The sequence below is a fragment of the Ips typographus genome, linkage group LG4 (assembly GCF_016097725.1).
Source record: "Ips typographus isolate SLU linkage group LG4, UJ_Ityp_2.0, whole genome shotgun sequence".
NCBI classification, from domain to species: Eukaryota; Metazoa; Arthropoda; class Insecta; order Coleoptera; family Curculionidae; genus Ips; species Ips typographus.
In genome coordinates this window covers 12,693,532-12,716,288 of record NC_138425.1, presented here as the reverse complement: position 1 = coordinate 12,716,288, position 22,757 = coordinate 12,693,532, and the positions used below count along the sequence as shown (strand labels likewise).

General features: G+C 35.6%; 3 protein-coding genes and 1 long non-coding RNA gene across 8 annotated transcripts; 2 read left to right on the top strand and 2 right to left on the bottom strand.

Annotated features, from left to right (window-relative positions):
- The first annotated feature begins 68 nt into the window (after positions 1–68).
- On the top strand, positions 69–1,688 carry LOC145727584 (G-patch domain and KOW motifs-containing protein). Its single transcript, XM_081977260.1, has 5 exons — positions 69–351; positions 407–576; positions 635–1,023; positions 1,080–1,212; positions 1,267–1,688. Exons 1-5 carry the CDS (start codon positions 212–214, stop codon positions 1,635–1,637), a joined length of 1,203 nt encoding a protein of 400 aa, XP_081833386.1. The 5' UTR covers positions 69–211; the 3' UTR covers positions 1,638–1,688.
- A 103-nt stretch (positions 1,689–1,791) lies between these two features.
- Pax (paxillin) lies at positions 1,792–22,711 on the bottom strand. 5 transcript variants are annotated; one of them, XM_081977247.1, is made up of 8 exons: positions 22,546–22,711; positions 15,711–15,844; positions 9,100–9,289; positions 8,836–9,007; positions 6,955–7,123; positions 4,628–4,975; positions 4,343–4,573; positions 1,792–2,761 (listed from the first exon to the last, which is right to left on the bottom strand). In XM_081977247.1, exons 1-8 carry the CDS (start codon positions 22,559–22,561, stop codon positions 2,495–2,497), a joined length of 1,527 nt encoding a protein of 508 aa, XP_081833373.1. In that variant the 5' UTR covers positions 22,562–22,711; the 3' UTR covers positions 1,792–2,494. The 5 variants fall into 5 exon arrangements, with proteins under 5 accessions (XP_081833373.1, XP_081833370.1, XP_081833369.1 ...); XM_081977244.1 differs by lacking the exon at positions 22,546–22,711 and adding an exon at positions 19,487–19,565; XM_081977243.1 differs by lacking the exon at positions 22,546–22,711 and adding an exon at positions 17,231–17,522.
- On the bottom strand, positions 17,829–20,572 carry MESR6 (misexpression suppressor of ras 6). The gene is made up of 2 exons (XM_081977258.1): positions 20,434–20,572; positions 17,829–19,258 (listed from the first exon to the last, which is right to left on the bottom strand). Exons 1-2 carry the CDS (start codon positions 20,519–20,521, stop codon positions 18,138–18,140), a joined length of 1,209 nt encoding a protein of 402 aa, XP_081833384.1. The 5' UTR covers positions 20,522–20,572; the 3' UTR covers positions 17,829–18,137.
- On the top strand, positions 20,692–21,615 carry LOC145727616 (uncharacterized). The gene is made up of 2 exons (XR_014177902.1): positions 20,692–20,825; positions 20,885–21,615. It is a non-coding gene; the product is annotated as an uncharacterized LOC145727616 (long non-coding RNA).
- Positions 22,712–22,757: the final 46 nt, after the last annotated feature.

Genomic DNA, 22,757 nt, shown 5'->3' with positions numbered 1-22,757 from the left:
GACAAACGCCATAAGTGCAAAAAGACGAAGAGATTAACATTTCAAACGTCAAAAACGACAGATAACATTTTGTAAGGCTATGTTGTTGTTTATACTTTTAGTAAAATATTAATTGTGGCTTTTAAAAATTAATATTATCTTTTAAATTATTCAAAAAAATAATGCTTTTTACTTTAAATTGATAGCCGGTCAATTAATTAATTTCTTAGTAATGGAGCCTCCAAAAATATCTTTTGGGTTTAGCAAACTCTCCAAGAAACCCAATATAATACCCAGTAAAGTACCTCTTCAAGAAAAGCAAAAAGTGGAACTAATAGAATGCCTAGAAGGGCAGTCAATAAAAGTCAAAGAGTAAGAATCATACTGTAATTAGTTATTGTTGTTATTGCATAGCTTTTTATTATAGTGCCATTGAAGAAATTAGGGAACCTCTAGTAATCCCCTTGAAGGATAATCAGAAAAACTTACTAGACCGCATAAGAGAGTTTAAAAAACGTGAACAACAGCCTACTGAAGATACCCGGCCAGATTCTGAGTTAACACCAGATGAATTAGTGGCCAGGCAGCTATTAAAAGGTTTCATACTGCTCAAAACCAGTCTAAAGTCCAATTAACACCAAAATAATTTTTTTAGAGGCACAACAACGTCTAGCCAATGGATCCACATCAGACAAAACAAAAGTGTCAGTCCTCCCAATAAACCAAGACACACCTACTCTAGAAGGTGAGAAAGAGCCAACTTTAGAGGATTATGAGTCAGTTCCTATAAGTGATTATGGTCTTGCTCTTCTTAGGGGTATGGGATGGAAAGAGGGGATGGCAATTGGTAAGAATGTGTCTCAGTCTGCCACTGTTAGTGTGCCAGAATTGAGGCCCAAGGGTTTGGGCCTTGGGGCCACTAAAGTGGTGCAAGCTGAGATGCCAGCAAAGAAAGCTACTGATAAGGATGGGAATGAATTGGTTTTGAAAAAAGGGGCTTTTGCTAGGGTGATTGCTGGTAATCAGAAAGGCAATTATTGTGAGGTAAGTCCCATGGTTTTCCTGAATAGGGGTATTATTTAAATTTGAAATTATCATAGGTGCAAGGGTTTGATGAAGATGCAGGACGGGTAATTATGAAAGTTTACCCTAAAGGAGAAATTGTGAATATAAATGAACTGATGCTAGTACCAGTCACTAAAGAGGAGTTTTTTAAAGGATATAAAATTTTAAGTAAGTTTTACACTTTTGTTTTTTTAATATCCATTAATAAGGTTTCTTGTTTAGATAATGCTAAATATGAAGAATACAAAGAAAAGTCTGATAAAAAGCTGGATGACTACAGAGTTAAAGCAGAATCTTCCCACAAACACATCAAAAAAGAGGAATCTTCTGACGAATCAGATCGCAAAAATTCTAGAAGCCTCAAAAATGAACGACCCTCTAGTTCCAGTAAATATAGAGAAAGAAGTGAGTCTCCCAGAAAACGTAGCAGGTCTAAAGATAGACGTAAACATAAAAAGGACAGACGTCAGAGAAGCAGGTCTAAAGAGAGAAGTTCTTGTGGAAAAAGTAAAAAGAAGTCGAAACGTTCATTTAGTAATAGTGATAGCAGTGAGGAAGAAAGAAGATATCGACGTAGGTCTAAGCACAATTAATGCGTTTTGAAGAATGAGTGTATTAATTTACAAATAAATGCTTCAAAAATACTTGTTCTTCTTTTTTAATCTTCAATGGAGCAAGCAGAGACTTGACAGTTGTTCAAGTGACAGTTTTGTTGACAAAAGTTTTTCAATTGAAAGTAAAAAGACATAACTAAAACTAACTTTATTCACACACAGTTACAACCATATATAAAATATACTTCAAAATTAGTACAAGTACATCATCCTACTAACAAAAACGGTTACAAAAATAAAGCCTTAACGAATCTGGTATAATCTAAAGTCGAGAAATGCTGAAATAACGAGTGAAAGCTCCCCGTAAAATCATTTAGAAGCTCAATAAAAAGCTGTAAAAATAGTCTTATAGAAAATACAATAGCGTAAAAATGTGTGTGCAGGTGTGACTCAACTTTGTGCGTTATCCATAAACTATCTTAATCACCATAACAGCTATTAAAAGGTTTTTATTATAATATATAGGAAGTCTGCAAAATACATCTAATATGGAGTTTTCTAGTCTTTAAACTATTGTGGGACAAATATAAATGGATGGAAGAAAAAAGATTTTTTATGTGTAATTATAAGTCGCATTTTTTGACTAGCAAGAACTTATGGCTCTTGTTATCACATCTTTTAAAATTTTGTGTATTTTCCTAGTTTAGTTAATTTAAATAACTACATAATGCCTTAAGCACGTGTTTTGCTAGATAATCTAGATGACTAAAGCCGAAGCATTTCTTATATTACATACAGCGCAGACAATTTTTTGTTATCCTTTGCACACACCCTCATACGGAAAATTGACCCATATGTAAGTTAAAAAATTGGCTAGTGTTGGCTCCCGATAAACACTAACCGAACAATTTCTCGAAACACATATGACAGTAGGGTTTGTCGTTTTGTTCCTTGAACGTGCCCTTGTTGAGTTGTTTCAGGCAGAAAGCGCACACGAAATGTTCCGGATGGAATTTCCGGAACATAGCAGTGACGCATCGGCCTGAAATTGGTTTGTGACAGCCTGCGCACAGCGAACCCCTTTTCAAGTGATAGTGAGTCTCGCAGAAGGGTTGACCCTCGTGGTCAAAGAAGGATCCACCAATAAAAGGTTGTCTACATTCCTGAAAATGTCAAAAAGAGTGTTTTAGCTTTAATGCAAGTAGAAATATGGCAAGTTCATGTATTTGTAGAGCTTGTAATTACTTTATTTTTGCAGATAGGAAAAAGCTGTTAATGCAAAAATATTTAATAGAACATCGTGTATGAGATAATAGATCTTTTTCTTCTGATTACAAAAATATATATTACGTTGACATATAGTTTAGATGTTTTCCGAGTTATAATGAAATGTAAAAATTGCAATTTAATTGTTTTTCAAAATCACAGTTATCATGAATAAACGTAATTAGTATTCAAGTTGAATTTGACGTCACGATGACGTAATTTAACAAAACAATATATTGAGCAACTGTCAAATTATGTCATCATGACGTTTAGTCCCTTTTTTATTATTAAGGCAGATTTTAAACAAACAATAAAACCACAATCTTTTTAAATGCCAATAATACCAAAACTCAACCAAATAAAAATGTATTACATATTTTTGGAATCAGAAAAAAACGATCTATCAATTATTCAAATAATATACAGGGTGTTTTCATATTTGCAAAAATAACGTCATAAGCTGTCTAAATGTACAGACCAACCCTCTGTACTTGATATCTTGAATCAATGCTCAGATGTAAACAACACTTAAAGTGATATTCTGTTAGGTCGTTAATGTTATCCAATACAGTTTCAAGATTAAATCAATATAATTGAATGGTTGTTTCAGTTCAATTTCTTCAAGTTTTTAACTGGGCCACATTTAAAAAAATCTGTCTTTGCAATTTTAACGCACAGTTGCCAGGTCTTAAAATAATTATTGCAGAAAAAGGACGATATTGATATTCAGGGTGTCACAAGTACATTTTACCAGCTAAAACAGATAATTTTATTATAAGGTGAAATACCCGGTTTTAAATGTATATTGTAAATACATCAATGTAATGCATTATTTAAAACCTTGTGCTGGCAAAAACTGTCCGACACTAAAAGTGCAGCAACTATTTAATGCAACGTACATAAATCAACGTTGCATTAAATAATCGTGACCCAGGAACGGCCATTGTCCGTATAACAACGACCGATTCCGGTGCAACGTTTATTTTTATTTAATTATTTTTTTGTTGGAATAATAAAAGTCGACAAATCGAACACCAAATCGACCAAAAATAGCCTATTTACCAGCCGCGCCATCATCTGGCCAGCGTCAACAGGTGTCCGCGGTCGACTTTTATTTTATCCATTTTAATTTTTCCTTTCTCTGTTTTTTTTATTTATTTTTGTTTATTTATTTTACAATAAAAATAAGTACGTTTTACTTAAATACTAAGGGGGCTTTGCATCAATATAAAAAGGCTCAAGGGGGGAGGGCATAATTCACGGAGGGCATAACAAGGGACAGGGAGTATTATTCGTCCTCCTCCTCATCGGCTCCAATGCATTTAGGGCATACTGGTTTTCCTTCCACGGCATAGAAGGATTTTCCTTGCACTGCCAGTTTGCAATCCTGATTTACATCCCATTTATTATCAAACCGTTTTTTTTTTTATTTACTTTAATTGTTAAAACCACCCACCACCTTATCCCCAAATACCTACCCTGCAGACGAAACAGTCAGGATGCCATTGAGTGTTTAGAGCTGAAATGTAGTTTTCCATGATGGCCCGGTTGCAAGCTCCGCATTTGGGAGCAAACATGTCGAAGTAGTCGTCCCGGCAGTAGGGTTTGCCTTCCCTTTCATGGAAACCGTCTTCACCAAATTGTTTACCGCATTGAGCGCAGAAGAAGTGGTCCATGTGCCATGTCTTTTCCAGAGCGGTCACGCATTTCTGTAACCAAACCTAACTCACACAAAACCCAACAAATATCATTAAAACCCCTACATCCAAAATAGGTCCATTGCAGTAAGCGCATCTGGGGCTGAACAAGTTGTGATAGTCAGGCTCGCAGTACGGTTTGCCCTCCCTTTCGAAGAAGTTTCTAGTGCCCAGTTCTTGAGTGCAATGGGCGCAGGTAAAATGCTCCGGGTGCCACGTTTTGCCCAAAGCGGTGATCACTTGACCTACGATGGGTTTTTCGCAAGCGCTGCAGCATCCCTTCTGGCTGGTGTTGACTCCTTGACGGCTCATGTCTGCGTTTAAATTATCTAGCATAGAATCCAAATTGGCGGGCGGTAATCCTTCCGATTGGGTGGCTTTCGATGGACGGGCGTATTCTTCCTGAACTGGCACCTGTAAATTGGAAAACTGTGTTATTGTAACCGGCCAGATTTAGGTCAGCGCCCAATGAAACTGACCGTGCAGAAGCTGGATCTAAAACTGAATTTTCCGTGGTGTTTCCGAGACGAGGTAGTGTTCGAAACCTACGCGATTCCCCACCGATTTGAGTACGAGTTTTTAAGAAGACGCGGCCGTGCCAGATTTAAACGCCTATCCAGAAAAAAGACGGAAAATACACGACGGGTTTCACATGTGGCGATTCCCGAAGCTATTTGCGGTACACTTTTTCGGGTATATTATGTCACAACACTCCGCTTGTTTGGGTTTCAATGTTAAAGCGAGAACGGCCGTACCTTCAGGGCTGACGCTAATAGTACAAGCTCAAAATACTTATTTCTATTTTACTAAACCGATAAAATACCTTGAATGTTACAATTAGTAACAAGAAAAATACTGGACGCTTGCCTAATAATCAATTTGGCCTATTTTCGACTTCAATGTGGTAAACAAGCAGTTTTCTATTAAACTTTTATCCACTTAGTTGTAATAACAGTGGCATAAAAATTGTTGTGGACAGTTAACTTGACAGTTAAACATTTTTATTTGCGAAGCGATCCAGTAAAAATAATTTAATAGTTTGTTGAATGTGACAGCAAGGGGTCATTATACACATAAAAAATATGTACCATTGTTCAGTAGGAAAAAAGTTATGTACATAATGCTTTATTTCAGTATTTGGTGTAAAAACTAGTATTTAACCCATATAGGTAAAAATTGTGAAATAGGTTACCAAGTACCGTACCATCATGTCAAGGTTATCTTAACAGTGCCAATCTCTCATTGGTTACTGCTGATTATAAAACCTCTACAAACGCTGAATGTTGTGTTTTATAAAACCATTATACAGCTGCAGTGAGCTTAGATTTTAACGTTCACTAGTGTATCATACTCGTTTAGAACTCTTAACTATTGTAAAGTTGCATGTAAAGCTATTATTAAAGATTATTTCGAAGTTGAGCTACTTCTTTAGCAGTTCATGGTTTTATAATCAATTTTGCTTCCAAATGCAAATTTGACTAAAAAGTCTTTTAAATTAAACATAAAACGTTTATTAGTGACAATATGTAGTTACAACAATGAGTGAATTGAAAATAGCCTAAAACAGTCTAAGAAGATTTAAACATGGATAAAAAGTACTAAATAAGTTCATAAGTACACAGATAAGCTGTACTAGGCTAGCATTGTCTGAATTAGCCATTGTTAGGTTAAGTAAATAGGGTGGTACATGAAATACACTTTTAAATTCAATACATAATTTGATCATACGTTTAAAATATAATCATAATAATTCAAAATTTAAAATTGAAGCTTTTGGTCCAGAAAAACTAGTTTTTTTGGGAAAATTTGTTGCAAAAAAATAAATGAAACAACTTCTGGCCAGTTCGCTAAAGTAACCAAAATCTCATCAGACAGACGATATTCCAAAAGTGGGTCAATTGTATAAAAGGATTACAAGTCTGGACATTTACACCATACATATTTCACTTTATAAATAACCGTTGTAAAATATAAATGTTTTTCAGCCTTGACATGGGAATGTCACTTTGAGACAATAAAAACCACTCTGAGGCGTTTCAAACATATAAAATAATTACAGAATAATGTTCTCGGCCTCAAATTGCTACAGCTATAAGTAAAACGCTTACCGTTTCCGAGTTTCTCAACACCAATCTAAACAATCACCCAAGTAAATCGGAGAGGAACTAAACACATATGGCAATCAATGGAATTAAAACTGGTGCGAAGGACGGAACTAAAATATTCAAAGCTTGTTTAATGAATATTGCCAGCTTGATTAAGATGCAAGCAAGTGCTCTTAGAAAATTATATTGAACCGGTGATAATAATAAAAACACAAACCGATTACGCACTCCAAATCTTCGGTAGGTGATTCATAGTCAGGTCTTTAAATGGTGAAAACATTAACTTACCTTGATGTTGGACAAGCTGGCCATTAAATCGTCAAGCTCGCGAGTGGCCGATGATGCTGTCCGTGTAGTATGTGACGAAATTAAGTCGGTTTCTCCAGGAAATCCTGTTTCCGTTTTGGTTTCCTTCACTGTGATGACCACCTTTTTGGGACCCTCGTAAATGACATCACTGGAACAAAAAGTACAAGTTTATCTACTGATATTATCTTAAATTTTCGATGATATTTGTGGAAAAAATGCTATTTTAGTACTCTTTTACAGCAAGTTCAGCTAATTGTTGCTAACAGGTATGTGCTAAAAGTCGGCTCTGTAGATCTTTGGTAATATATCTGGAGGAAAATATGAAATTGATCAAAAATGGCATTTTTTCAATTTTTAACAGGTTTAAAGTGCTTATTCCACCCAATTTAAGGTCCTTTGATATAAATATGCCATTTGCTGTGCATTGGAACCTTTCTGGAGCAAAATAAAAAATTGACAAAAAATGGTATTTTTCTAATTTTGGCATATAAAGTGACACTTTTCAAAACTGATTAGAGTGACAAAACGTTTTACTTTTCGTAACTAGTTACGAAAAGTATCACTTTATGTAACTAGTTACGAAAAGTTCATTTCATCACTCCCTGTTTTTATGCATTTCCGTAGAAACATATGGGCGACATCCATCATAACATGTCGTTGTCACAGTTTATACAAGGTGCTATGAAAGTGAATATTTATGTTAAATCACTTTAAAAGATGGTTTTCACAGCTTTTTGGTCAAAATTAGAAAAAATTATGTATGCTACACGTTTCGAAAATGTCTTATTCCAATTTTTGAAAGGTTGTACATTTAATCAGAGTAACTTTCCAGTTCACATGCTTAAGGTTTAAACCTAATGGACTTACTGGTAATTAATAGAAAAATCTTATTTTAAACACTTAATTCTTAAAATCAATTTTAATTCAAATTTGTACAAATGTAGATTACATTTACCTGAAATAATCAACTACAGTTTCACAAATTGTAGCCATTTTTTAAATCAATCCTTGAATCACTGCACAACTAATATACACCTTGAAAGTCGCGAACAAACAATAACGATATATCGAAGAATTAAAATATTTATACTTAAACAATCGTGGGTTGCACCAAACAGGTCTTATGCTAATAAGTCGTTTTTCGATCTACCTGACCTAATACAGACACCTTGTGCATATTTCAGTGCAATGACATCATTATTTATTGCCAAGAAGAGATACACGAATTCCATTGCATTGAGAGTAGGTGGAGTTCAATATTCTGTCTGTTTCCAAATACGGAACGTTTTGAACCACCTTTTTAAGGTTATTAGTTATCGAACAGTCAATCCATCTTTTTAACATGGACGCTAAAAATACTCTCTAACACCTGTTATAAGCTGGCAGCCGAATTTCGGGAGGAACTTTCGACCTGAGGAAACCCGCGCTTTATAAATATGGGTTTTTGGATCAATTCGAATTATGAATTTGCACAACGGCTTCGATATTATTCGGATATTTTAATAATTTTATTTGGAGCTGAATCAAATTTTGATCTAGGTGTGAGATGCAACAAGTGTTGTTTAATAATAATTTAAAGCTAAACTTAACTTGAATAAATAGTAAAACGACTGCTACAGTTCTAAAGAAGCAGAGCGTTATTTCACAATATTTACATAATATACTCAGCTGATTTGAATTGTTGATTGAGTATGGCAAAAATACCTGTTACACTACATCATCTTGGCAGCATTTTGGGCAGTTTTTATTTCAATGGTAACATTCACAATAAATCGGCCAATTTGCTATTCCAAATTAACTAGATTTATCAAACTATATTTATTTACAATGCGCAAATTATTGTTGGGGAAGAAAACTCACCCACGGTCCAATTCGTCCAGCAAATCATCTACAGATGGTCGTTTTTGTACACTTTGCGCACTGGCTCCTCGATTAAGGCTGTTTTGGGCACTCGAAGGACGCGAGTAGGCTGCAGGACTCCTGCTGCCCGATCCATAACCATCGCCAGATGATCCGTTAAGCCCATTTTCGCCTGAAAAATTCAGACAACCCTTTTAAGTTAGTTGCCAAAGGAGCAGTATGCTGTTTGTTCAATTTAGGGCTTTACTAGAAAAATATCCTTACCAGCAGGCATGTTGGCGTATCGGCTATTACTCAAGTCCTCCAAAAGGTTGTCCAATTCCTGTAAACTGCTATTACCGGGTCGTCGTTTGTCCGCGGTACCGCCACTCGGTCCGGTACCAACGTAACTGGAACCGCCCACGCCGGTGTAGCCACGCGTACCCGACAAAGGTTGAGTTTTGCCATAAGTACCCTGAAATATTCGATTAGTGGGTCTTAATGATGGTGCTACTAAAATACAGTTTAATATAAGTTTAGAAAAAGGGTTCAATTTAGTTCAGCCTAATTCCTATGCTTAAAGAAAACTGCTCCAGCTACTCTATTAAACTACAGTTTGTCAAAAAATCTAGGTTAAACAAATGAGGTATAAAATGTACTCCAGACAGACACCATTAAGTGTGTTTGTCAAATATGAAAAATTTTAACACTTATTAAAATCATTGCCATTCAAAATTCAGGCTAAGGATACTTCACGGTAGCTGACTAGGTTAAGAATAGTTTCGTACGAAAATAGCTCGCAATGAAAATATGAAGGCAGAGAGTGATTTTCTTAATTTGTTATTAGAAGGAGTGATTCAGAGCGGCACCGAAGTCATCCGGCATGAGAGTCTGGGATAGATAACGGAAAAATAAACAAAAGTGCAATCTCGCTTACACTTCTAGGTTGGTTTCACTTTAAAGATTGTCTGGCGTGAGATTTAATTAATTACAATGTTTTCAATACATTATACAGAGAGTGAATTAAGTTACATTAAGTGCAGTATGACAGTTGGCAACACTACTGACAGATGTCAGCTGTGAAAGCAAGTGATAAGAAGAGAGAACCATTAGAAACCAATGAGAAAAAAACAAAGATGGCGGCAACCTTATAAGTGACACATGTCAGCCTGCCAAAAACGAATGTGACGTCATACGACAGTTGGTCACAGGACCACTTCATCAGAAAGTCTGATTGATATATTATGATTATTGTTCAATTACGTCGCATCTACTTCGGCAGACTGACACATGTCACTTCAAAGTTTGTCTCCATCTTTGTCTAGCTCATTGCTTTCTAATCGTTTGATAGCTTCCGACTCCGAATTTTTGCACAAACATCATCTTATGAAATTATAGATGTTAAACCAGTCAGCAAACGTGATGATTCAAGTCATAATGTTTGTATAAACGGATATACAAACCTAGCACGCAACTTTCTTCAAAACAAAAATAGATTTGCATTTTACCAGGAAAACGTATTTTTAAAACTTTTATTACAAAGAATCAGTGAATAGATATTTAACCAAAGAGTGTATTAATGAAAGCGATTAATAATCGAAAACTAATTTTCAGTTGTATCACCGCCCTCTGTACAAGAAAGCCAAGAAGGTGCATGCTCGGGTGCATGTCAAGAATTCCAATATGACTGAAATAGTGGTTGACAGTTTGCATTGTGGAAATTGAGTTTTTCGATGATTAAATTAATTTTTAAGGTTTCAAGTCAAGACTTGGGATTACTTGCCAAAGTAATTTTTGTTTGCTATTATATATTGTTGTTTATATGTTTATTGTTCTAGTGAAACTGTAGTTTGTGTTCATTTTATTGTGTTATCACTATTGTTATTGTTCCTTCATTGTTCTATAATTTGTTGTTGGTTTTTTAACTTAAATTCTATTGCCTCTACAATATGCCGTCCACTTGTTGTTTGCCAAATTGTAAAAGCAATTTGGTGAAAGGCCCAAAAGTGTCAGTCTTTTACTTTCCAAAAGACCCTGCTCGAACCCAACAGTGGTTGAAAGCTTTGAACTGGAATGATTTTACTCCAACACAATACTCAGTGGTAAGTACAATATGCTTTCTCATTCAGTAAACTTATTGCCTCCTACATACATAGGTATGTGAGTTACATTTTGAGGCCGCCTGCATTTTGAGAGCAACAAAGGTTTACTCTGAAGAAACAGGACAGCTTTTAGAAGTTCCATTGGCACATTTACATTTTAAAAGAAAGGTCTTGGTAATAATATAAAACCCATTTACCAGTTTTGCTTACCTAGCTTCAAGGATTTCCAAATTTTCTTTGATTGAGCAGTTTTCACATTAGTTTGTTGTACTTTCCAGGACAAAGGGTTCTAACCAAACTTGCTTTTGCTGGACTTTATTGGGTATAAAAAGCCATATCTATACATCTCTGGATCAGGAATGAAGCGTTCTTTGATTTTTCACTCACAACTTCTAATCAACTACACGAAAAAATAAAAAAAAACATATTTTCTACTGCATCTGCATAGGTTTGTGTACAAAACGAAAACCGCTAACGCCGTCATTAAAAGTGACATTCTAGGCTTTCTTGTACAGAGGCAAACCGAAATCATAGGCACCCTTGACAATGACAGTTAGTTCTGTCGGTAATGGTAGATGTCAACTAAATAATGTGCGTCTATTCCTCTCTGTTTAATACAAATAAAGAATGATAGAACAATACTGTGAGCGTATTTGGTTGCCTATGATAGAATCCTGCATTAAAGTAAAACAATTGAAAACATAATGGGACTCATGTTCGGGTTATTGATTCTGAACTGTTTCAAATATGGGTTTGGACCATTTGCACGATAATTTGTACATAGTCTTGTAAATCAGTACACACAGTAATACTTATCTCGTCCATGCAGATGGCCCAAATCAGTTCCTGAACGGTTCAGAATTATAAACCAGAAAAAAGCTATTATATAGAAAAATAAATTTAATGAACCAGCGAGTGAGTTTGTCTTTTACTTGGGTTCGTGCCCATGACAATAAAAAATATGCCAAAACAACGCCTTTGCAATAGATGCATTCGCCAATACGGCGATTAATTGGTCAGATATCTATCACGTTTTTCGAAGGTGACCTTGTGATTAACCTTTCCAAACCCATCAAGATTCAATCTAATTTTCCAGATTCATGAGCTTAATTGCCTGCCAACCAAAAGTATTTTTAAAATTGTAACGCGAGCCATCGTTTGTGCTAAAAATAACCCCATCCGAAAAGGTGTAATGGAAAATCATCCCCTAATTCAGCTTTAGTACTTTGCCAAATCGAATAGGAAAACCTCCACAACCACCTGTTTGATATACGAGTTGTACAAGTTTTCCTTGCCTTATAAGTATTTCAATTATTATTAAATTGTTTACACAAGTATTGGTTACTTAATTATACAAAATAACATGTCATCTAGCCGTCATACTAAGCAGACACCAGTCAGTCAGTGATTTGTATGTTCGGGATTTTAAAAACACCAACAACCACCTGCTGATCAGCGTGAATCAACAGGTCGCAGTTAAAATTGAACCAGAGTATACTTTGGGAATGCCAGACGGCGTGCTGACTGAAATCGCGTCCAACTTTCGAATTCCAAACTTGGGCGCAATCAAAAACGCATTGAATTGGGTAGCCCCAAAAAAAGCCAACGTTTCCAGCTTACCGTTTTTGGTGCGAGGAATTGTCGATTTTAGAAAATTTGAAATTGACCCCGAGTGCGAGAGAGACGGCTAGAGACGCCCAACCGAAAGTGGGAGAGGTTGCACACGACGCCACAACGCGTCGCGATGCCGAAAATAATAAAAGCCTCGCTTGTTGGTTTCCGAACAAAAAAAAAGACAAGGAAAATGATTACCTGAAATCCGTCGAGTACAAAATATTTTGCGAAACGGTTTTATGAACGCTATGGATGTAAACAATGGAGAATTTCCTGGCACTTATAGCACACACGCTATTTGCCTATACGTTAGGATTTATGGGGTTTGCAAAAAAAATAAACGGATTGCAATTGGCTTAACAATAAATCGAACGTCGATCAATGTAAATGTATGCCTCATTCACTGAAGGAAAATAGAATGATTAATCATCAGAGAATTCATCGTTAGGACAGAGAGGTGTTTGCACTGGTTGCGGATTTATAGAAATGTCTACATAATCCATATGTCTCATCATGTTAACATTTTTACATCCCAACAGCAGTTCATAGCAGAAAGGTGCTGCATAGACAAGTATTTTAAGCAAATAAACCTACTTTTGAAAAAACTACCCTACAAGTTTGGCTAAAGTGGCTAAAGGTGCACTCTGTTATAGAACATTGCAAACCAAGGCTCTTTTGATAAACTTAAAAGCAAAATTAATGTCATGTGCGTCATTTGACAGTTGAGGACTTAAATCAAATTACGTCACAACAAGCATTGGTCTATAATGGTTACCTCTAATCATACCACTGTTCGTAGTTTGTGATTGATCAAAAAAACAGCTTTCAGCTTGCTGTTTTTTCTTGAACAATCACAAAAGTGTAATTGACATATTGGTGGACTAAACCAAAAGCACATATATTAATTTAGCAATTTTCTTTGATGTGCCATAACTGGGCCACAACTCTACAACATTCAAAAAGACGAAAATAACATGTGTTGTAACTTTTTTCTAAAACGTACAAGATCACGGCCAACAGTGACCTTAACACATATTTAACCAACTAAAATCGAGAGCGTTCAATAAATTTCTAGATAGAAAATGAAAATCAAAGGTAATGAGACGTCAATACTGGCAAATATACGAACTGTCGATAATTCAACGCAGACACTTCCTAGGTGAAATTTTCCCCGAGGTAGTCGTGCGGGGACTATAAAATGTTTACGAGTTTTCAATGTGTAATTTTTTGGCTCCCGAAACAACTAAAAATAAACGCAAGTAAAAATAGGCATTACAGGGTAAAAAGCGTATGACATCAGTACATGTACCATAATCTGTTTGATGAATGCAGTGTCACATATAGGAAATAATTGGAGAGGAAAGTTTCTAGGTAAAACGACAAATATTCAACCCTAAAGCTGAATTCATAGTTTGAAATCTGCAAGAAGTAAGCAGTAAGCCATTTGCGGAAGGCTACTTCTTACTACTACTGCTTGCAGCATGCCGCTTCCTTCTTGCGGAATTTGAACTATGAATCCAGATTAACTGCTGGAGATTTGTAGGAACTGATTGCATGACTTAAATACTAGAAAGAAAAGCAGATATTTTATAGGTAACCTGTTGCTCTAAGCAACAAGTGGCTGACGTACTTACAACTTAACCGATGGTTACTATAAAAACGGACAGTTTAAGTTTATCTAAATTTATACCAGTTCAAGACTTTATTAATTTAATGGAATGTTAAGACATATCGATCCAAAAAAGCTTTAAATTTTCCATCCAGAATTTAGACAGTTGATAATAATAACTATAAAACTTATTTTTGGAACTTTGTTTTTCATTACTACCGTTTGAAAAAACCACAAATATTATATTACTTCATACAGAAAAATATCGATATGATATTGATTTTTGTAAACGGTTACATTTATTCGTGTGCAAATCTGGAATGTTTTACTGCTGTTTTTTCCCCGAGTCAAGATACATAATATACGACTTGTTTTTTTGGTTGAAATTTGAAGTGGATCCTATTTTTCATAGAACTACTTGAGTTACACTACTGGCGACACCTATCGTACACAACGCGAACTACAACTTTGGCAAACACATGCAGATGGCAGGACGCACATTTAAACAAACAGCCAAAACTGGACGCGATATACGCTATAATAGTTTAAGTTTACTAATTTACTACAATACTGTAAACAAAACGTGGTAAGGATTTTTCGTTAATGAATAACGTTCTAACAATAGTTTGGGCTGCTTTTCCAATACGAGGCTGTAACGTAAATATTAATATAACCGGTTCATTATAAGCATTTTGGAATATATTGAACAAAACATTATCAAGAGAATGAGTTTTTTAAGTTACTATACTACACAGATGTTTGTCTTCCAGTCGCCATACTATATTGTTATTTACTAGACTTAAAGAAGCAAAAGCTGTGAATACTATCAAAAATTTGTTTTTTTTTGGCTACTGTCCATTAAAATCTTACTACTATTACTGAATTTACTGCACTAAGATCCGGTCGTACAATCACAGTTCAAAGACTAGTTCAGTTGAACTGCGACTGGTACTTAAACTTTTCCATATGAATTGCATTGCTGTCAAAGTGACGTTTCTGACTTGAACCAAAAAATAGATATTTAACAAGAAGGGACAGCCGGCATAATTCCTTTGATGTTGGGGTGATGTTTTTGGCTGACCTCGGTTTGCCTTGGGTAGAGAACATGTTGCCCGTTGTCTCTTATCTTATTTCATTTGGAAACAAAAATTGCATCCAATTTTCAGGATCAAATATAAACTAATTTCTTATAATAATTATTACTGATATTTTAAAATAAATATTTGATGTGGTCTGAGATATGGCAACGTTCTTTAACAACCTGAATGACCAACCAATGAAACTCCTGATAATTAACGATCAAAGCCGATATCAGTCGATTGTCTCTTAACTTTGTAAGAGACTGTGTAACTTGTTGTTGGTGGTTGGTTGTGTGTGGTAGAGAAAGTCTATCTCTCTCTAATTCGCTTTCTCTTTTCAACTGTCTCTTCTTGTTAAATAGCTATTCTTTGCTTGTACATTAGTGAGTAACAAAAATATAAATCTGTGTCTTAAAACAAAACTTATTCCTGCGCTAAAACTCATTCACCATTTTGTGACTTCAACGAAACTAAACATGCGATTAAACTCACCGTATTAGAACCTTGAACTTGAGACTTGGATAAGGAATCATCAGAGACTGGAGTTTGTCGTCCTCGTGTCGAATTCAAGGAGCCGTAGCCAGAACCTCCCGAAACGGTATTTTGCAAATCTGCCAATAACGCATCTGGAAATACAAAAATTGTTTAAAAAACCACGAGTTTTAAAAATGTTTTTAACTGATAAGTTATTACCGAACTCTATAAATTCGTCGCACGTTGATAACGTCGCCATTTATAAAGTTTTACTGATCACTCACGTAAAAACATTCTAAGGCAAAGAATGATGCACGCGACAAAAGTCCTGCAGTAACATTACACAGTCAGGAAATTTGTTATCATTTCGTGTGTAAATTCCACCAATTTACACTGCAGTTAACTACCAGGAACGTATTAAACTGGATTAGTATTGTTGTCTTGAATCATTAACGATAATTAAACCGTCCAAACTTCTGGCCTGCGTCTGAACACACCCATGTTGTATTAAAATAAACATTTAGGTCTTGTCGATCGTCATTATTTGCTTTATCGAAAGACTGAGAGTTTACAATGTGAGTAATGGACCTGATATGCTTTTTTTTTGCAATAACAATACAGTGGTTCATATTCATTATTATTAACGGCATGACATTTCGTGCAAATTGCTGAATTTCCCTACTGGTAGATGGTAACTGTAACAACTTCATCCAAGGCCACAAACAATTTGTTTTAATGAGAACATCCTTTGCAAAAAAGCAATTATATCTGTAAATAATTTGGCTTAAACACATTTTGTTATCAAGCGAATTTCATAAGTGCAACTGATAATTTTTTACATCAATGAAAGCGCTTTTGATAGATCAGTAAACATTACACAGTTAATAAATTGTCTAGTAAAAGAATGTGACTGGACAATTAAGTTGGTTTGCCTGTCAGTAGGTACAGTTAAATAAAGCAGTTGGTTGTTATTATTTTAACATTCAGAAACAGTTAACAATTGATAAATTTCTATTTTTGTACATTTTAGATCTACCAGTCTAAAAAAATTCCTTAATCAAATTTTATTCCTCCTGATAAGTCATCCTGTGACTGGTCTACCCTTTTATCAAAATATTAAAAGCCTGACCTGATTTCTGTTCAATTTCCTTTTTTTACAAAGTTATCTATTAAGGGGCTAGTGTGAGAGGCTACACATTAATTTTATTTAAACTTTTGTTGTAAAACAGTTAGGCAGCTACTATTACACGCATCATGTATAAAGTACCAGTTTTAAACACTCACTACTGTGGCGGCATCTAGACGTAAAGTACCCAAGTAATATCAGCCACATGTTCTATATTTAACCTCGATATGACTCTTGGCGCCAAAACATCATTACAGTTTGTTTAAAGTTAATGGTTGTCTATTTGACTTCACGTAGTCCTACTTATTAAAATAAACGAGCGTTTCTGCTGATCACTTACAGATAAATTGCAAACCGTGACTACATTCATTAAATTATGGTTACATAACGGCGAGTTTGAACAAATACTCACTAAGGTACTGTTCCCATTCGGCCAAATTCCTAAATTTCATCGGTTTAGGTTTTCTCTCCAATGTGGTTGGCGGAGAAGGATCAAAAGTGACGGTCTTAGGAGACGGAGTACGCGTGCGTAACTTGGCACTCATATTCGCTTAAAGTAAATTCGCCCCGATCTGTTTTATAAATAATTTGGTCACGGTAGCGATTTGAACTCGCGGATAACTAGAAACACCCAAAACCGACCGGAAACGCGTGTCCCCAAGTTCCTTTCGACTGTTCCAGATCAAACTGGAAGGACTTGTGTATACTAGGAAAGATCCCAACCTATGACTAACTGTTGCACGTCGTGTTTTTTGGCAGGACTAGTCTCGTGTCCCAAAACGAACGTAGATAAAAATAGCCACTTGCGGAATCGCGGACTCTGCCTGAAAACCACCACCTTTAACCTTGCGCGATTTAACCGTCAATCGGTCAATTAAGTTTGATAAATCGAGTGTGGCTAATGTCGATACAACTAAACGAATCGACCAATGACGTCGCTAGCCCACACTACTTATTTAACTGGCAATCAGTCTCTTTAAACCGCGAAAGAAAAAAATAAATCAGATCAATCAGTATACCATTAAGTTTTTCTTTCAGCAAACATTCACCTCTAGTATGTGGTTTAAAATAGTTTACATTTGTCACACTTGGCGCTATGATCGTGGCTACTGTTACAACCAAAAACATTATACAAAATTTACATAAAATCCCTCAGAAATAAATCTAGATGGTTAAAGACTAGTAACTAAACTGGAAATAAATTGCGCCCACTAACAATTTGCATGGATCATAAACTGCACAGTTTCGTTTCCACGGTCTTAATTTTCTGCTTCACCCACTAACAATTACCTATAACGCAACGTTACAATTTTCCACTATTATTGCGCATCAGATTCTTGCTCTTTGTAACTCAACACTGGAAAGTCACACTCAAATTTTTCCTTCAAAATTTCTAAAACTTTCTTCTGGATCTCATCCACATCTTCACCAGGAGTGTAGTCGTCTTCAGTCGACCTGGATATGGTAATAATCACAGGTGGGTGAGGTAACAGTTCCAAAAAGGTTTTGAAGCTGTCAAACATTATTTCTAGGTCTTCGTGAGATGACACGTGGTGCGGTAGGTCTGAGTCGTCGCAAGTACACCCAGCGTCAAAAATTAGTTCCCAATCAATGTCCTTTTCTTCGTAATGTTCCAATACAGTTTGTTGCAGTTGGGCTACCTTATCAGTTAAGGAGTCTCGTTCTCCTTCAGGCAATGCTTGGTGCTCTTGGATGTGCTTGAACAGATACTCCAAACGTTGAAGTTGTTGCTCTCGCGTCAACGTGAAGTTTACCAGATCTTCGAGGTCTTGCGACTTTGGTGGAGTAAATTTGAAAATTTCTTTCACTTGCTCATACACGTTAGCCTGAGAGTAGATTTTAAGGAAAGGATTGCTGGTGCTGAAAAAGTCTAGATCAATATCCAAGATGAGAGGAGGAGTATAAGCAGCTAGAAATGATCTTATTTTAGTGAAATCATCACTACTCCCTTCAATTTTCATCCCTAAAGTCAGGACGTCCAAACCCACCTCTTTAACATTATCCAGCTGACTTTCAGGCTTATACAACCCTTCGTAAACAAAGTAATTCTCTTTGGAATTAACTCTTATTGTTCCACTATCTTTATCTTTGCCAATTTTAAAGCTGGAAGACTCAGTCTGGATCTGATGGGCCCAAGGAGGTTTTACCCACAACAACCTACTAAAATGTCCCGCATACGCAGCCGGCAACATCCAATTTTCAATACTTAAAGCATCGAACAGTTGTTCTTTCTCGTAAACCGTATCGGCTGGCATAGTTTTCGGTATCAGCATGTCGGGGTGCGAATCAAAATGCACAAAAGTGGAACCTTCCAGTGGCAAATGTTTTGATCCAATATTCCTGTAAATGAAGGGCAGGACTTCGTGATGGTATTCCACCACGTATATGGGAATCTTCGTGTGTTTCTTCAGTTTCGTACCTGGTGAAGAAAGAAGCCGGTAGATTTTGGTTTAGTTCACATGCTCAAACTCAACATTTTAACAGTTTTAGTAATTATCATAATGAAAAATGGAGTTTGTTTTTCACCACTGCACTACTAGTAACACTGTAAAAATTACATACGCAAACCCAACGACCCTAAAAACTGAATAAATCACACACTGAAACCAGCTGAAAGTAAATAAAGGTGGTTACTGAAATGACCTACTTTTAGCCTGAGCAATCTCTTCATCGGTAACGGGTCTGGTCTTTTTAAGAAACTTCTGAACCATACTAACAAAAAGCACAAATCAATTTACTTATTGCTGCACACAATTCTCGTGTTATTATCTGAATGAATTGCATGGTTTAAACTATAATATTACCTTCGTAGACTTTCCTTTTTTTACTACTTCAAGTGGGTAGGAATTGACGCGAAGGCGTTATTATTATACTTATTAAAAGTTTACAGATATTAATATTATTCCAATAATGTGAAAACAGGTTTTTTTTAAAGTGGTCGTAATTAGGTAGGAAGTTCTCATCTGAACAGTTCAAATATATTTTTAGCTTCTCTCAAGAGGAAACAATGTGGACACCGGATGGTTTTGGTCTTAAAATAATAAAGGGGACTAATTAACGTTGAACGACCTAAGTGGACTAAAAAATAAAAGTAATTGCTAGTTATGAGCTTTTGGATTATTTACCTTTTACTACTTCAATTTAAAAATTTAAATATATAAGTTGATTGTCATTAATGGTGGTATTCAGGAACATTTGGCAACAATGTCAACGACCAAGTGTCAAACGCTATTGAAACAGTACATTCAAAATACATGTGTAGTGCTAACCTAATCTATTGCTGTACTTCTTCAATGCCATTTGATAGAGTGAGATACACATATACCAGTTTTTCACTAAACTAAGGTATTTATTGATAAATGATGTCGTGACGTACATGCAAAGTGGTACACACCAAACCTGGCCAAAATTTTGCATTTTGACTTGGCTAAATAATAAATAATACATGGGGCCTAATATGTATACAGAGTGTAATTTAAATACGTGACCAAACTTGTAATGTAAAAATTGTATGTTTTTCTCATTTGTTGCTATAAGTTATCTTCAGTTCACCCAGAATAACTCATAGAGTGTAAATCAAAACAAAAAACTTACATCCAGGTGCCGGTGTACCGTGTTTGATGGTGCACTCGTACGGGTGCAAAGTGCCCGGTACCACTTTTCCGTACATCGACCGATCCATGACGTCACGTTTAGGCGGCAAAATTTGAAACCAATGTCACTCAAAAAGCGGACGCACTCAAAAACGGACGAATCGCAATGTCCGGCGTACGATCACGTGTCGGCGCTGACGACGTCCAAACCGGAAAAGCGTCGCTCAGGGACATTTTTGTCGGGGCATTTTCACTTTTTTTTTTTTCGAAAATGGTGACGCTTGCGCTGCCTTTACGACGAATTTAGAATGATGTCTGCCATAATAATAGTTGGAATATGGGCGCGGAGGAGGTGTAACGATTGAAACTGCCAAGACGAAACAAGTGTGTAAGGTAATTAGACTTGGAAAGTATACGAGAATAATACACTTATTGCATTTTTAAATATTTAGCAGATCAAACACTTATCGACACTTGAAAAAAAGTGAAACTGGCAAAACACCTGGCTGATAATTACCTAACATCCACTGCTAGAAGTAACATGGAACTGGAAAGTTGTACACACCCTGTATAATAAAAACCAGCTGTACACATAGCATCTTAACTAGCAATAATTAATTACAATTTACGACTCTCGATCGGCATCCCAATCTGATTCATTGAAACATTTTTATTTGTATACACAAACTTTAGAAAATACAGCTGCCTTGAATGATTTATTGTTAAAGTACCATCAGGTACTGAAATAGTTGAGAGTCTCAATTTTTCTTGTTTCTCAATGTTTGTATGCACTAGTACCACAAAAAGTTGTTAACGCTCAAAGGACTACCCGAAAACTGCTTGTATACGCATTATGGATCACAACATTAAAAATGTCATGGACAAACTTCTTGATTTTTGCTACTTTAAAAGGTAGTTTCATACCTTATATGGGAAGCTGCATGCCAGTCCAAATATTGTTAATTAAAACCTAACAGTACAGATGTTTGAATTATGTATGTGATTATTGGTATTGGGTGGAATTTCAGTCAAAAAACGGACAACCACTCAAGTTTATTGACCAATCCAACATTCGAATTTCATAACTCATAATATTTCCAAGGCTGGCGATGATTAAAACTATTTGTAAAGAGGATTTTGGCTGAAATCCACAATAATTTTTAATAAAATCGCCTATAAATACTCTGGTTGTTTGACTTAGAGGAAACACACAGTTAAATTTAGAAGGAGGCGACATTAAGAGCACAGGAGTAGGTGCAAACAACTTAAAAGAGGTCCCGCCACAGTTTTGGATTGATCAAAAGAAAGAAAAGAAAGATTTGTATTTTTAGAGGCAGTAAACATTAATGGAGACTTTCTTATTTAGAGGACTAGATTTTAGGGCTGAAATGAATACTAGTAATGCCTATATAGGTATAGTATACTATGTACACTGCCTGACCCACAAATTTGGAATACATCAGGGAATATGTTAGAAATAAGCAAAAGTCATAAACATAAGTGAAAACAGGAGGAACTACCATTAATAATGCATGAGAATCATTAAACTTGTTTAGATATTTCCATAATAAATGCTTAGCATTTTACTGACCTTCTTCTTAATCTCTATAAGAGCCAGTCTATAGGTTTTAGTAAGATTATACTTATCATATCAGATTGACTTATACAATTCACAATCACCAAGTTGTATTATCAGTTTATAAAACCTAATTATTTAATTAAAACCCTATTATTTATTGGAATATATTTATCTCGATATTTATAGAATTAGAGATTAAAATAGAAACTACATTATCAAAACATGATATAAAATTAATATTTTATAGCATCCAGCATCCAGTGTCACATATCTTATCAATTAGGTACCTACTAAACTTGAGAAACGGGGCTTTGCTTAAGGGCCTTGTGGTTGCCATTTAGGCTGCTACTGAACTGAGACTGGTTTTAAATAACCCTGAGGTCAAGTAAATAGAGTCAGCAGACATTTTCAAGGTAAAAAAGCCGGCTTTACCGCAATAGCCTACACACCCAAATGCAAACACGTTATAAAAGTGCTTCTATGATCTTATTTTAGAATGAACAAAGTGATAACAAATTTTCAATTTAAACTCACCTAAATCATCGACCATTGTGGTTTTCGTTGATAGGCAGTCTGCAGCAGTCACAGCATTGACAAACTTAGGAAGTTGTTGGAAAATGGGGCACTTATTCACTCGAAATTAACAACTTTTTCCTTATTTGGAAGAGTATTTACAAATTTCCCAAATTCTCAGATTTTAACCTTGTATTTTGATTGTAAGTTTTTGCACAAAAGATGTCGCCGTT

Excerpts from the sequence above, each read along its gene's own strand:
- LOC145727584 (XM_081977260.1), top strand. The coding sequence starts at position 212 with ATGGAGCCTCCAAAAATATCTTTTGGGTTTAGCAAACTCTCCAAGAAA. Across the intron at positions 352-406 it reads CAGTCAATAAAAGTCAAAGA|TGCCATTGAAGAAATTAGGG; the intron begins GTAAGAATCATA and ends TTTTTATTATAG. Across the intron at positions 577-634 it reads GGCCAGGCAGCTATTAAAAG|AGGCACAACAACGTCTAGCC; the intron begins GTTTCATACTGC and ends TAATTTTTTTAG.
- Pax (XM_081977243.1), bottom strand. The coding sequence starts at position 17,363 with ATGAGTGCCAAGTTACGCACGCGTACTCCGTCTCCTAAGACCGTCACT. Across the intron at positions 9,290-15,710 it reads AAGTTCAAGGTTCTAATACG|GGTACTTATGGCAAAACTCA; the intron begins GTGAGTTTAATC and ends CGAATATTTCAG. Across the intron at positions 2,762-4,342 it reads CTGACTGTTTCGTCTGCAGG|GAATGTAGACAACCTTTTAT; the intron begins GTAGGTATTTGG and ends TGACATTTTCAG.
- MESR6 (XM_081977258.1), bottom strand. The coding sequence starts at position 20,521 with ATGGATCGGTCGATGTACGGAAAAGTGGTACCGGGCACTTTGCACCCG. Across the intron at positions 19,259-20,433 it reads CGGTACACCGGCACCTGGAT|GTACGAAACTGAAGAAACAC; the intron begins GTAAGTTTTTTG and ends TTTCTTCACCAG.